Source organism: Taurulus bubalis (genome assembly GCF_910589615.1).
Source record: "Taurulus bubalis genome assembly, chromosome: 5".
NCBI lineage: Eukaryota > Metazoa > Chordata > Actinopteri > Perciformes > Cottidae > Taurulus > Taurulus bubalis.
The window spans coordinates 21,938,366-21,954,431 of record NC_136593.1 but is presented as its reverse complement, the minus strand read 5'-3'; the positions used below and the strand labels follow the sequence as shown (position 1 = coordinate 21,954,431).

The following is a 16,066-nucleotide window of genomic DNA, read 5'->3' as shown; positions in this document are numbered from 1 at the left end:
GGCTGGATGGACCGTTTGGATGAGACATGTCTGCTTGAAGGGTAACCTCTGTACTTTTTAACCCGGTCACTATTTTCTCATGTCTTTTGTGTTTAAGTGACTTCAGAGGGATTATAATATTGGTTTAGTATTGAGCGAGAACAGGCTGCAGTGTAATCGCTCCGGGCAACTCTTCATCGTCAATGAACGTCCACTAAAAGTGATGGTTTTTGGCCCCCGATAGGCTCCGCTTGTCATTCTAAATAAGAAGTTAGAACTCACTCAAGGAGAAGTCTAGTTCTAAAATATCATGAGAGGCGACTTGTTTACCAGGAGTCACCGTCGGTAACGAGAGTGAGGGCTGGGATGTTGTCGGTTTAGTTGGAGAACAGAAGGCGTAGATTAGTGTTATTCAAAAGATTTTGCAAAAGCGGAATTAGTTTCCACAATGTGGACGAGGTCTTTGAATTTGATTGTCAGAGTTCAGGGTTATTTTTCTAGCCCCTATACAAATCTATCTATTTATCTATTAGGCCAAATATCAACAAAGACCAAAGTAAATTGTTTACTTTTAGCTAAATAATTTACAGTTTTGCCCGCACCCTCTCACGCCACCCAGGATTCCAGGATGTGTCTAGATTATTGAAACGTGGCTCGTTCACTCAGCTCATGAACTTTTGTCTGCGACCACCGCCGTTTTCTCGCAAGTGCCTGATCGCTTCCGAGTGCATGCAGCTGTCAACAGGAAGTGAGATGGCTCACTCCTTAGCTACCTCCAGCATCAGCTCCGGTGGTGCTTTTTATTCATTTTTTACCACTTGCCTGAGTCGCTTGATTTACTAGCCCAACGTGGCATTTTAATCCTTATTTGAAGTTTAAGGTAAATGTACTATATCATGTTAGAAATTCTTATCGGCTAGTGACGTACCTGAAAACTATACTTGAGTACTTAAGTAAATGTACTTAGTTACTCTGGGTACGACGCACTTTAAATCCTTCCTCATCTTTGCTTTAGATGCGATTGACTGTTGGCATCCAGTAGGCTACAGTAAATGTCCACTCTGGTCTTTGCTGAAGCTCCTAAACAATGTGTTAACTTTCTCATGCTCTGCATATTGCACCGCTTAATCCACTTTGCCTTCGTGTTTCCTCCAGGGCCCTGCGTGAGGCGGAGCAACCTCCCCAGGAGAAGAGAGCTCAGCTGGGCCTTTAACTGGTCCGACCTTCCGGCCGCTCACCTCCGCTTCACCTTCCCAATAAAGAACCTCCCCCTCATCCCTTGGGGGCCCCGACTCTACTCTCCCAGCTCTCCTCCACCTCCATCCTCTCAGCTCCCGCAAATCAATCCGCCCTCCCAAAGACAATTCCCTGACTCTGGCCTCCCCCGTCCCGCCTGCCTGAGTTTCCCCCGGGGCGTCAAGGGCATGGCAGTACCGTCGGTCCACGAGTTCCACTGGCAGAGCCTGGCGCGACTGCCCAGCGGCCGCGTCTACCACACCCTGTCCGAGGTGGGGGGCCAGATGTACATGCTGGGCGGCTGCGACGCCGCCGGGAGGCCCTGCCCCGCCCTGGAGCTCTACTCGCCCGAGGTACCAAAGCAATGCAGCATGCACAAGTATCTGACGTCGCTTTCTTTCCTCGCTAGGAATAGACAGACAGCACATGATGTCAGAGCAAAAATAATTTTGTAAAATATTACTTTAAAATAAAAAATAAAAAAGATATATTGACAAAGTAATAACAGACATCAACAACAACAATCTGAATTACTAAAGCACAATGGGAAATTAAGATGGAATATAGAAGTAATATAATTTCCCTGGTAAATCAACAGCAAAGTAATATCTGGACAGTAGCCGCATTTCAATTTCCACTGTGCAAATTTACCATGATTTATTTAAACACACAGTACCTTAAATCTCCCTAAAGATGCTTAAATCAATTGATTTCAATTGTAAATAAACTAGCTCTGTACATACAGCTAATCCCAGCACTGCATCAAATACCCAAAAACCCAGGAGAAATTCAACCTCTAACGCATGCTCGTCCCCGTGTCTGCAGAGCGACCGCTGGATGAGCTTGCCCCCCATGCCCACCCCGCGCGCCGGGGCGGCCGTGGCCGTGCTGGGAAAGCAGATCCTGGTGGTGGGAGGGGTGGGGGAGAACCAGAGCCCCCTGAAGGTGGTGGAGATGTACAACACGGAGGAAGGCAGGTGGAGGAAGAGAAGCGCCCTGCGGGAGGCCTTGATGGGTCTGTCCATCGAGGTGAAAGGTACGGAACAAGTTCACGACAAGCAGTGACACGAGTGAACTCAGGGTTTACAAGTTGTGTCCTTATTGCAGGTGTTGTTGCACTTTATGCAATTCAAACACTGCGTGTACAGCACTTCAAACTACTTTTAGTTGACTTTAATTGCAACCATGAGGTCTGATGTCATTCGATATCAATGGAGCAATTTCTGTGACGTCCACATTTATAGCACACATTGCTGTGTTCAGGTCCAGCAGTCTGTAGCTCACAAGCAGACAAACAAATGAGCTCGTGCTCAGTCCAGCGGTGCATCCGTCAGCGTCTGCTGGAACACAGATAAATGCCGTGTACACACAGACTTATTGGCGACCTCCTTCATCTTCCGGGCCAATCTTCCAATCCTCGGCGCCTCTGCGCACTGTTATATCCATTCATTCCCCGGACGCTGAGAACGAGACAAATCGTCTGCCAAAATGATCGATGGGGCCAAATTAAAACAAATATGGTATTTTTGAATGCATCGTTGGTCACCGATGGATATTGACATTCGTTATCTTCCAGATATTAGTTAATGAGCTCCAGGTAATGAGCTTTGGGAAACGTGTTTGGCAAACTTTTCTCCCTTTTTGGAAGTAAATATGTATCATTTCTGAAAAGGATGAAGAAAAACATAATAAACTGCAGCCCTCCTCCTCTTCACTCGTGTCGACACCCTCACCCACTTCCATTCCTGTGTTAGAGGCGTCATGTCGAGGTGCCAGACGTGGACTCTCTTATTTTATTATTCTGCTCCTGTCCTCCCTGTCCTTCCCCGTGTCTGCCACAGTCTCTTGCTCAGTCACGAACTTCCCAGCCAACTCTCCAGCTTTGCAGATTTTTAGCACTTCATAAAATAAAGTGCCAACGAGGTGTCTCCATCTGCTGGGGTTGGTCTTTGGCAAGCTGGTTATTGTTAAACAGGTTGTTATTGTTTGACTCATTTTTAGCAGCAATACTGTATACAAAGACTGACGGCATGGCGGTGAAGCCGAAAAACATCTCGGTCACCCCCTGGTGACCGAGAGAAAGTCATAAAGATAAACCCTCCATGTTAGCGAATGGGACAGGGGCCAAACTACAAATCTAAGCACACGCCAAATAAATTGTTCCAGAAGACGGGTTCTGTCCTTTTAGGCAGTTCTTATCACACTTTGACGAGGCACAGTGTTCATTTTCCACAAAAAGGACGACATGATTGACAGATGTGTGTTCACGTAGCTCGGGAAATGTACGAGAGGAGATGTAAATTTAACTTGATGTCACGAGTCTGTGTAAAACATTCCAAAAAGTGAAGCCAATGCTGAAGTGCCTCAAACTTGAATTCTCTCGACTGACCAGCAGCGGGCGACTCCTCTGGTTGCAAAAAGAAGTCAGATTGTATAGAAGTCTATGAGAAAATGACTCTACTTCTCTCTTGATTTATTACCTCAAGAAACATTGTAAATATGAGTTCATGGTCTCAGTCAGGTTGGCTCTGGCGGGTGCGGGTAGGCGGGACGTTGATACCGCGTCCCCACCCCTGATGACTGCTGCAAATGACGTCCTAAGCCTGAGGTGTCCAGTGGGAGGAAGTGGAGACGCGTCATCCATTGTTATGTAGAGTCTAATGATCAAATCCAGGTATTGGATGAGAATTGTGGTCAGCTTATCCGATACATTATTGATCTGGCCTGTGTGTGTGTGTGTGTGTGTGTGTGGGTGTGTGTGTAGATGGCCGGGCTCTGGCCGTGGGGGGAATGGGTGCCGACCTGCTCCCTCGTAGCATCCTGCAGCAGTATGACCTTCGAAAGGACGTGTGGGCACTACTTCCTCCCATGCCGACCGCTCGCTACGACGCCAATACACATCTGCTGGGCAACAAGCTCTACGTGGCAGGTACAAGCACACCCGCGTGCGTGTGTTCATTACTCCAATAGCTTCACTGTACGTGTCCAAGCAACAGAAATCAACTCTCCAAATTTCACGATGCGCTCCGTTAGCATCTATCGAATTATAATTTGTGTTCTTTTCATGCAACATTTAAGGCGGTCGCCAGTGTAAGCGACCAGTGAAGGCCTTCGAGGTGTATGACGCAGAGACGCGCTCCTGGACTACACTACCCACCATGCCCTGTAAACGGTCGTACGGGGGCGTGATATGGGACGCGACCGGGAGGCTGTGTCTGCTCGGAGGACTGCGGCAGGGAGGGGGACACCAGAGCTCCAAGTTCACCAAGAACGTCAACATTTTTGACACCAACCAAGGTACAGAACACATTTTCCTTGATGGACTTCCATTTGTCGCCCCAATCATTTAAGAAGAGTTCCATATTTTGGTTATAAACATTAATACAATCCTGCAAAATCCCCTGTTGAGACACATTTCATGAATCAGAACACAGGCCATGTGACAAAGCCTTGTTTGAACCCTCTGAACGTCCGACAGTACCTATTATTAAAACATCAAATATCAAAAGGGGTTGAGAACTTTGAATACTGCTTTATATGCAGCTCTATATCCCAAACTATATATAATCAGTTTAGTTGACTTGTTGGAAAGGTGAAGTTTGTATTGTCAAGAAGGGGTTTCAAGAAATAGTTCTATATTCATATTTACTCTCTCTCAGAAGGAGGAAAGATGGATTTCGGTCCAAATTGATCATCATTGTCATTATACGTGCGTACAACAAAACATTGTCCTGGTTAGCTTAGCATATAGAGTGGAAGCAGGGGAAACTTAAAAAAACAAGCCTATCAGCAGCTCTTAAACAGTCTGATTTGCTTAATGTTTCCTGCTTCTAAAATGTGTGCATAGACAGAAATGTAAAAATGAGAATTTGTGATTATTTTCTTTGGCACAGCACCAGTCATGGTTGGTTAGAACCGGTTTTAGTTTTGGTCTCCGTAGAAGCACAAAGGTACCAAACCTGGCAACCCGTTGGGAAGCTGCACCTGCTGTTGTTCCGAAAGAAATCTTCAAGAACAAGCCCCAGGCATAAAAGCACAACTTGTCACTTCCAGTGATTTAACAAGCCAGACACACAACAGGGAACTCGATTGCACACATCTAACTCTGTTCACATGTTTTGGGGAGTAACACTGCATATGTGGAAAAGTTTGATTAAAGTCTGACAAATTGCCTCAGTTGACGTCACTCGCTTGAGTACAGAGGATCGAGGCTACTTTGTCTGCTACGAGGATAACACACCTTCGTCGAGTAGAGATGCATTGTGGGTATTGTAGGAGCCAGGTTTCGACAAGTAAGAAGAATACAAAAATAAGATATCTCTGAATCGACTGAATTTAAGTGCATTGCTACTGTTTATTGGTGTAGTACTCTTTTATAGGGTCAGATTTCCAGCTAGCTTAGCGAGGCAAACCATTTCCTGTCTTTATGCTAAGCTAGGCTAAATACCTCCTGACTTCAGCTACATACTTAATGCATAGGTGTGAGATACACATCAATCAATGTTACACTCATAAAGGAGTATGCACGTTTTCCCAAAACCTTTCCTTTAATATCCTAGGTCAGTCAGAAAAATAAGTCATTGTGTTACGATGTTATGACATTGATATTTTTTAGTATCCGCAAACGTCCCATCATCTTCTTCGCTGACAGCCTCCATCTTCATCTTGACTTTACTGTGAGAGAAAACCATTAAACCATTAACATCAACCTCTGCACAAGGAGAAATGTTCCAAGCGGTGAAAAGATCCAGCGGAGAAACCCCCAGAGTAACAGGTGAACAAATTAAGGAGGGAGCGGAAGGAGGAGCATGAATCGATAAGTCATTTTAGACAGCTGGATTTGCGGTCACACATCGGGGTCGGTCGAACGGAAGCCAAATAAAGCAGAACGTGGGAGGGATAATGTTAATGTATGATAATGGGGACGGATAGTTTGCCTTGTGTGCGACAGAGAGAGAGGGAGAAAGAGCGAGAGAAAAGGCAGATAAAAAGACACAAACGCAGGCGGCCGCGTGTTCAAACTATCCACACACACACACACACACGGGACAGCCGTACCCCGTTTCTCCAATCTAATTTAGGTGGAGATGAGATGGGAGATGAGCTGCAGAGGGAGGGCTGGGGGGACGAGGGGCGTTTTAAATTACAAGATCCAGAAACAGATTGCTTTATTATCCATCTGCAGCAATATCTCTCTACACACACACACACACACACACACACACGGCCATGCAATCTGCTGTCACACAGTGATATTCTATTACTGTTCCATTCCATATCGCCCGTATTAAGACACACAAGGCTGTTGGGTGATGATTCGCTATTGTGGGCAAGCTGCAACAAGTACGACGAAAAACACAAAGAACGGAGCTGTGAAAATTCACACAAAGAATGGGGGAAATTTTTGGCTTCAGAAAATACGTTAATTCGAAGTACAAAAAAATATATACATATATATATATATATATACAATTTTTTCTCAGTAAATATATTTCTAAAGGTGATATTGGTGTGATATTTTCACCAGATGACAGTCACAACCCAAGTAATACATACATACAAAGAAAACCAAACAAATACATTCAGAAATGAAGTTATGTGTAATAAAATGGAATGACACAGTGAAAAAGTATTGAACACGTTTACTGAAATGTATTTAATACTTGGTACAAAAGCCTCTGTTGGTTTAAGACGCCTCCTGTATGATAAAATAGTCTCATGCATTGCTCAGGTGTGATTTTGGCTCATTCTTCCACACAAACTCTTCAGTCTTCAAATCTTCGAGTAGTTGTGGCTCTCGATCGTGCGCCTCTGAATTTTTGTAACTTGCAGCCTATTCGGACAAGACTGTCACAAATAGTCCTCTGATAAAAGCGCTATTAACATGTCGGAGGATTTAACAAAGAAGGCCAATTTGTTGTTAATGCATTTAATACTTGACTTCCCTCTTTACAGGGCTTGTACAAAGGCTATGAAGTAAGCCGTAAATATGAGACATGAGTTTGCAGTAGATTACAGTTCCTCCTCGGCGTTGGGAAAGTTGAGTTTTGGCTTCGTGATTCTCCACAACACATTTTGTTTGTACACACAGAGAGGACTGAAACCAACCGCGCATCGAGCCTTTGTGCTTGCTTGCAGCTCGCGCGCCATCTGTGGAGGCTCACGCCACGGTGCCGCGCTCCAGTAGAAACAAAGTGTTTACACCAAACTCCCAGCATACTTTTTGCCTCACTTTACTCACATGGAATGGAGTTCGTCGATTAGTGGAGTTCAGATCGACCGGTGCCAGGCAAACACTCAAAATAACGCCAGCAAAGCATAAATACGTCTCCTACATTTATACAGTGTGTAAAAGCCAGCATGTCATATTCACTTCTGAATCGGTTTATTTCGACCAAACCAGAGTTTGTTGGAAATAGTGGAAAGACGAACCAAGAAGTGTAGTTTCATTGTGCGTCTGTCGAGGTTGAAGGAAGTGTGTCTTACGATGCTCAGACACATCGGGGATGCAGCTCCGCACCGAAACACATGAGCGGATATATCGGCAGCTCACTGGATGTTGGGCTGACAGTGTGGGGGGAGGAAGGGGGGTAGAACATTTTAACATATCGCCCAAAGCTGCAGGACTAACAATATCGGGATGAGGGAGAGACATTTTTTTGCAGTTTGACTTCCTGACAGGTCTAAAAGGAAGAAAAAGGAAGAAAACATACAGTATGTGAGTAGAGGGAAAGCAGGAGAGCTCAATCGTGATCTGGACCGACAAACAAGAAGAGGAGCAAAACATTACTTTCTATTTGATTCAGTCGTAGGTTACTCTGAAAGTTGACAGTCATAGAAAAGCTGCATAAAGATAAGCGCTTCTTCATGGTTTTTCAGAGGCTATGAAACCTAAAACAGGAAGCCACAAAGGGCATGTTTGGTGCTTTATTTCCTCTGGCTCCTTAGTTCCTTGAACTGTTGCAAAGGGGAATAAATTTGTTTCGGGTGATTTCGGTTACCCAACCTTTAAAGTTGCTTTTTTTTTGTTTGTTCACAATAATATTGGAAATATGAATTCTACTGCTTTTATTGCATCCAGTAAATAATGCAGAAACATCAGAAGCTTCTCTGAGGCATGCGGAACTCAGCCAACAGTGACAAAAACCTCAAATGATGCCGTCCTCCTGGGGCCAACTAGTAACGAATATATTCCCACGTTGTCTATGTTTGATGTATGTCCTGCTTAAAAACTACCCCAAAGACTTCAGAGCAGATGGAATCAAGCAGAAATGAAGCAAATGTGCTCTTGTTTTGGCCATAACTGTGGGCCAATGTGCAATGATTGGAAAATGCCACAACGAAATGGTGAGATTCTGTCCAAAAGGATCATCTGTGCGGTCTGCGGCGTCTTGAGACTTCACAATGGACAAGGCAGACAGAATCCATCAAGGACAGAGAAGCAATCACCATCCTTTTCAGGTTTTAATCACGACGGACAATTACAGAGGAGAGCTGTGGACGAAATTACTACCACACAGACTACAAAGCCGCAGCCTTCAGAGAATCGCCTCATCTCCCTCGTTCTATTGTCACTCTCCCTCTCTGTCCTTATTCTCCCTCTCTGTATTTTCTCTCTCTCTCCCTCCGTCCCTTTATTCTCCTCTGTCGTCTTCCTCTTGGGTAGAATAATGCATGCTGGTGTTTTCCGACAAAGAAAATCTTGGCGCAAAGACTTGTGTAATCCCTCCAAAGCAAACAGGAATAAAAGCCTGCAGTCGCATCTCGGTCTCAGAGGAATGAACCATAAGTCTGTAGTGTGATGTGTTGACACAAGTTTATTTTGTAGAGGAAAATCCAGCGCCGTTTAAAAAGAAGAATTACTTGTGATGCAGCTTGCGTCCTGTATCCATTTTGTAGATCCTGATTCTATTCTTCATTGATTAATAAATGTAAAAAGACATAGACAAGGTCACATGTGTATCCACTATGTAGAAATGAATATGTTGTTTTATATCAGCTCCAGTTCCCAGTTCTTAAACAGTTGATACTGAATAATCCCACCTACCAACTGCCAGGTGCAACACTAAACAAACTCATTTACATGTGACCTTCGATAGAAGAGACTTCTAAATATGTCAAATGGACTATAAGCAATATATCTTATCTGACATGATTTGGAACATTTTAATTAGCTTTTTTTATTTTTTATTAGATTTTTTGTTTAGTAAATCATCAGTTTCAAAAGCTGAATTACAATTCTTGACCAGATAAGTATCGTTTCAAATGTTTCTACTCTAGTGCCAAAACTATACTTTTTACATCTTACTTGCTCACTTTGAGGATGGAAATTCAATATGTTTTTATTGACCACTCTTTATTCTTTTAATGAACAAAGACAGTATTCAGTGGTAACTTTCAGTACATCACAGTTTTACATAATGTCCTCATACCTAAACAGCATCCCACTACTTAGTTGTGTTTAGGCAACAAAAACGAACATTAGTTGCATACTATCATAGTATGTACTAATATTATGTACTATAATAGTATGTACTAACATTATGTACTATCATAGTATGTACTAACATATTATGTACTATAATAGTATGTACTAACATTATGTACTAACATAGTATGTACTAACCTTGTTATGTACTAACGTTAGTTACATACTATTATAGTATGTAACTAACATATTATGTACTAACATATTATGTGCTAACATATTATGTACTATCATTGTTATGTACTAACGTTAGTTACGTACTAACGTAGTTACGTATGTTAGTTACGCACTAACACAACATACTGTTATTGTTACGTTAGTGACGTATTAATGTTAGTTACGTACTATCACATACACGTACTCCATTGTTTTGTACTAACATCGTTACGTACTAACATCTAGTTAATACGTAACAAACATTAGTTTTTGGGTGAGGACCACATGTCGATCAGCACGGCCTCATTCTTGACCACAAAGTAACTGCTGGAATTGTATTGAACATCTCAGATATATATGACATACCAGCACCAAATATCTGCCAGGAGGCTTTTGCTCTGGGGACAGAACGGAGCAGAGAGAACGGCCACCTGTGATCTTTATTCCGTTCACAGCTCTTCATTACACACTGCTGCACCATCTGGCTACTTATCTCCCTTTCATTCTCCCCACATCTATTTGTTTCCCTCCACCTTGTTGTCTCTGCCTCTTGTTTAAGAGAAAGATTGAGAGTAAATGAGAAAGAGGGAGAAATAACAAGTCAACAAGGAGAGAGATGAAGAGAATATGAAGTCAATGAGAGAGAGAGAGAAGAGGAGAGTGCAGATAGAAGAAAGAAAATTGGAAAAGAAATACGTATGAGAAAAGATAAGGGAAATAAATACATCCAGAAAAAGAAGAAATATTTTCTCTATCTTTTTTCTAATTCCCCCTCCCTCGCTCCATAATGAAGTTATCTTTCTTCCTCCGTCACGATTCTCTCCAGTCTGGGTTTCCTTCAGATAAACAAAACTTTGCAGCAACAAAACCCAAAAGTGAAAAAGAAAACTTCTGCAGAATCTGCTGGGAAAACAGAAAGGCGATGTCTTCATTTCCTTTTTATCGTGTGGAGTGCTTCAGCCTTGAGTGTGAAGGAAAATGTCACTTCTGCTCCATAATGTCTTTAGAGAACTGTTTTCCTTGTCAGTCTTACGTGTCAGGTAATTAGGGAGATAAAATCAAATTGCAATGTCTTCCCTGCGGCTTGACTGCTTTAAAAAAGAAGAAAAAATTGAATGCCGTTTACAATACTTTGAGATGAAAGGTGCCGATAGCCGTTTCTATGATGGGTAAGAAAAAAGCACCTGCTCATCACTGCACCTGCATGCACCTGGGTTCAATTCCCAGCTGTGGTGGTTCCTACTACTGATTGGTCAGGATATCAGTGAGACCGCAAAAGATGAACCAGCTTTTTTTGACTGCATTGTTTTGCCATTCAAACTAATGCTAAATTGTAATAAATTCATAAGAAATTAATGATTCACGACCACTGGGCCAAGTCCTGCAATCCACCTTCCACTCAAAAGTAAAGCACACAGCTCCGACCACAACCCATGGCCACAAACAAAGCCAAGAGCACAGTGTACGGTTCTTTTCTGTCACATATTGGAGTGTAAAGTTTGTATGCGATGTATGGAACTTGATCCGTGTAGAACCGAAGCTGTGAGGCGTAGAGCCACTGACCAAGCTCTGGAATGTATGATGCGCTGCTCTTAATTTGGTGCAACAACAAACACGGCGGTACACGGAGAGCCCGTCTCCGACCAGGAGACCTGGTGTCAGATGTACTATAGCTTGTAGATGGCTGGTGTAATACTGCGACCCTAACTCCAACCCTCCGGTCCCCTCTCCGTCTGTTTGTAGTCTCTGTTAGTTCTAACCTTTGTTTGTCCTTGCCGGGTGCGTGTATGAGTGTGTGTGTGTGTGTGTGTGTGTGTGTGTGTGTGTGTGTACTGCACGTGGCTGCAGCTGGCTTAAGGGTGACCCGTTAGCGGCAGGTCGTGCTCAGAAAACAAAGCTCAGCGGCATCCTGTCCAGCCAGAACAGAGACCACGGTGCCACTGACCTCACGACCCGCGGCCCGCTTCGTACGCCGGCGCACAACGCGAGCTCACACACGCAAACACCCGCACGTGTCAGCTGTCGTGTCGTCCTCTGCAGGCGCCTGGTTGAAGTCGGAGGAGACGGTGGCGATGAAAACAAAGAGGGCTGACTTTGCCGCCGCTTTCCTGCGCGGCCGGATGGTTGTAGCAGGAGGACTGGGTAAGGGTGGAGCGTCCGCTCGCTGTGAATATAATGATTGAATTCCGCTGCATCCCGTGGTGCTTAATTTGTGACAGAACGATCTTAAAGTGACCCACATATACGTGTCCACATGACTGACATCACATGCTGCATTCTTTGTTCAAAATATATTCTGAAGGGAAAATAAATAGACCAAATAACCTTTTGGGTCTTCTTCCAGGTCACGAGCCCTCGGCGCTGGACACAGTGGATGCCTTGCACCCTCAGAGGAAGAAGTGGGAGAGGTTGGCCCCCATGAACTTCCCCCGATGCTCCACGTCCTCCATCGTCATCAGAGACCGCCTCCTGGTGGTGGGAGGCGTCAACCAGGTAGCTAGATCTAACTCTCAAACTCCAAACCGCAGAGCGCAGGCGTCTATTTTCCACGGTGACAGATGCAGATGTTTGACATGAAAGTCTGTCACATTCAAGCCGCATGGGAAAGCCCCTCTGAATAGAATAGAGGGGGGAGGCAAAAGCAGCGCAAACTGGGCCTAAGGGTGCTCCCTGTGTGGTTGTTTCATCGAACTCAGATCAGTGTGCTCAGCTAGTTTGGTCCATTTGTTGCGTGAAATCAAACAGCAGGCATGGTATCAGCATGACGTCATGAAATCTGTTCAGCAAGCGACCTTATTGATCTGTATTGGAGGGCCACGTATAAGAGCGCGTCATATCGGGTGTTTTCCCCAATAAAACAGGTCAAAACCTTGTAAAACTGCTGCGCTTTGTGTTCTACCCTGTGCACACTGTCCAGGTGTGTGACAGCGATCCAATGCACTAATGTGACACTAATGCACACGTCAGAAGCATTAAAGTGCTGCATCAACTTCTGTCTGTCACCAGACTTCGATCTCTCCACGCGGGTCCCGATAAAAACTGTCCGATCTACGAGTTACCGGTCAGACTTCGTGTTCACTCAAAAAGTGAACAGGAACTGGACCAGAACTAAAGGTGTTGAATCACCCTAAATTATGTAATTGTTTAGTCAGTTAAACCATTAGTCAGTTTCTCCACTGAGTATCATGAAGTGGAAATACTTCACACTTCTGACCCCCTTTTCTTTCTCTCTCTCAGGTTCCCAGCACGGCCCACGAGATCCTGTACGTGAAAGAGGAAGAGTATCTGTAGCCGGCCCGTGATTGAACGCAGCAGATCGGCAATTCCACCCCTCTGTACGACCCTCCTGAATCAGACTGTAGTGCAATATATATCATATAAGCATGAAAAAAAACAGAGCAGAGATGGAGTCAGAGTGAAAGTCACCGCCTTTGAGATGTACAGTAACAGACGGCACCGCCCCCTGCTGGGGCTGTACGGACACTGAGCCCCACATGTGAGCACACACACACACACACACACACACACACACACACACATACACGCACACTGGAGGAGCTGGGCTCTTTCTTTCTACCGACGTGTGTTTGAGTACACTGTTGTATGTTACAGTGCCTCCATGAAGAAAAACGATTTTGTAGCTTGTGCGTCTGGCAATGTGGACACAAGGACGAGCTGTTTTATGGCACATATGCATTTTAAGTGTTCTCTGATAGATTCCACGTTTAATTCACTTTAACGACGTGACTGCAATATTCATCATCTCGCAAAAAAGGAAGAACCTCAGCAGGAAGTGGGAAAACGTTTGGTTGAGCTGCACTGTAACAACATTTGCACTAAAGCAATTAACACCGAGGTACCATCAATCCTTTCTGGTGTACTGTGGTGATTGCACTGGGAATCATTCTTTTGTGGGTATGATAACTTAATGCATTTCATGTACGAAAAGAGACCGCATTACATTGCAATATGTTGTTTGTTGAAGACCGCTGTTGTAGGACAAAGGAATGGATCCGGTGCGACGCCGACCGATTGTACGCGTGTAATTCCTGCAGCAATACTGTCGTTTCTTCGCGGTTTCCTCTGTGCAACGCGTGCCGTCCTGTAATGACCATCAGGTACTCAGGTTGTGACGTTACAGACCTGTTAATGTGACTGCAGAGATAATCTACCCACTGGTGTTAGGTTGATGTATGAGATTTGTGAAATATTTCATTGTGTTTCATCCTTCAGCATGATCCATTTCCGATCCGTCCGTGATCTTGAGGATACCAGTAGTCTTATTCGGTGGAATAAAATGGGATCTGTGGTTTGTATTGCACTTGTTTTCCACTAGATGGCGGCGATCACTCACATGAGCTGGTGAGGCCTTCGCTGACTCCTTACACTGTCTGCAGGTTCTCTGAAGTAATATAAAATGATATTATTACAGGTGCAGGTAAGTCATCATTTCTTTGGATTTTATTTCAATAGAATATTGTTTTTTTTTTTTAACCGAATTTGAGAATTCATAAACTGCATTCCAGGTTTACAATATGATAAACAATACTAACATAGAGGAAAGCTTCCTGGAAATGTTTCTCATATAAGTGTCAAGTGTAATGATGATTGCTTTTGACAGTTCTTTGCAATGTTTAAAAAGAGGCCACTCTTTGTTTAAGACGCAACAGCTTCCATTTTGCAAAAACAAACACTTCTTTCAACACTATGAATTCTTCTGAACAATACATTTTTGCATCACAACTTCACATTCCAACAGCAAATAAATCGCTCTTTCCACATGCCAAGTGTAAAACACTATTATCATTTTTGTTTGTAGCGTGCTCTAAATATAGACTACGAAAAAACAATGCAATGGGTTGATTTTCAATCTAAAATACTTATAACATTATAAGACCAAAGAGAAAACCTGCAGTGTTTGTGGTGTTCCAGCTCGAGTTTCTGACTGATACAATTGGTGGCAGGTGGTTTCACAGGTGCATTCTGGGTGCAGGTGATTGTTAATTGATCGGGGTATTTTAATAGCAGTGTTTAGCGAACAACACACACACAACAACGCACACAAGAACAATGTGTGTTATGTAGATAATTGTGTGTAGCTTTTTTGGCCACACTGTCACTAACTGCACTCCCTGAATAAATGTCTGATTTTTGATAAAAGCTATTTTAGATAGACTACAATATGAGTCTACAATATTCATATGTATTTCTTATACATTGAAAAGTAACGTTTTAGAAACGTATGTATCTCCTTCCAACGTCTCCGGGTAACGCGTATCACTACGACCCAAAGATTAACCAGGATTAGCTCCAAATTCACTAAACCGGTCAGAAAATGAATAAAATCTGAAAGGATTTCATGAGAGTCTACGGAGCAAAGCCGGATCGCTGTCGGACCGTAGTCACTGCTGGCTGATGCTGCGCTAAGGGCACATTTTTTGTAGATTGGAAATCCATTTATAGCACAAGGACTTTATTCATACTCTATTTCAGTGATAGATATCTTGCGATGCTTAAAAGCTGGAAGTTAATAGTCACAAAAGGGTCCTTGACATCGGCAGTGAAAGATACACAATTGATGTAATATAGAGCAATAATTGCTGCACTCACAATGTTGCAGCCAGGCTTAGTAATGGTTGGTAGGCTCGTGAGGTTATGTTTAGTCACTGCTTACTCGCAGCAATACGCTGTTTTCCTCTGTGAGGCTTTTACTGCCACTTGGTGAGGATCAAAAATTAGCTTTTCACACCCACACACACTAAAATGGATTGATGTCAATTCGAGTGAGGCTGTTTTGTATTCCTCTCTATTTTTTTTTCCACATTAATGCGGTCAAACTAACTGCCCTGGCTAAAACAGCAGAGAGACACAGGGGGGAACCGTTATTAGCCTGAACTAACGCTCTCTTAACCATTCCGGTAAAACCATCAGGAAATTCAAAAGTACAGTATATTTTATTTCATGTTTATTTGTACAGGGACAAGTCTGTAGCTTTTGCAGCCGGAGGTAATTTGCAAAGTTTAACTAATTTCTAAATACTGAAAGTCAACAACAAATACACGAGACAATACAAAACACAAGCTACAGTATAGGTGCAAAATATGAGTTGCACTTCTCACTTCTGCAAAATATGACTTTCAAAATATGACTTGCACTTCTTACATGTGTTGAAATGTTATCTGAAAAGAGAGACATTTGTATTATTTA

General features: G+C 43.4%; 1 protein-coding gene across 1 annotated transcript; it reads left to right on the top strand.

The window, feature by feature from the left end:
• Nucleotides 1–1,403: 1,403 nt before the first annotated feature.
• klhdc8a (kelch domain containing 8A) lies at nucleotides 1,404–13,150 on the top strand (the record flags this gene model as incomplete). Its single annotated transcript, XM_079217769.1, has 7 exons — nucleotides 1,404–1,568; nucleotides 2,041–2,251; nucleotides 3,980–4,144; nucleotides 4,294–4,512; nucleotides 11,900–12,001; nucleotides 12,204–12,352; nucleotides 13,097–13,150. 7 exons carry the CDS (start codon nucleotides 1,404–1,406, stop codon nucleotides 13,148–13,150), a joined length of 1,065 nt encoding a protein of 354 aa, XP_079073895.1.
• Nucleotides 13,151–16,066: the final 2,916 nt, after the last annotated feature.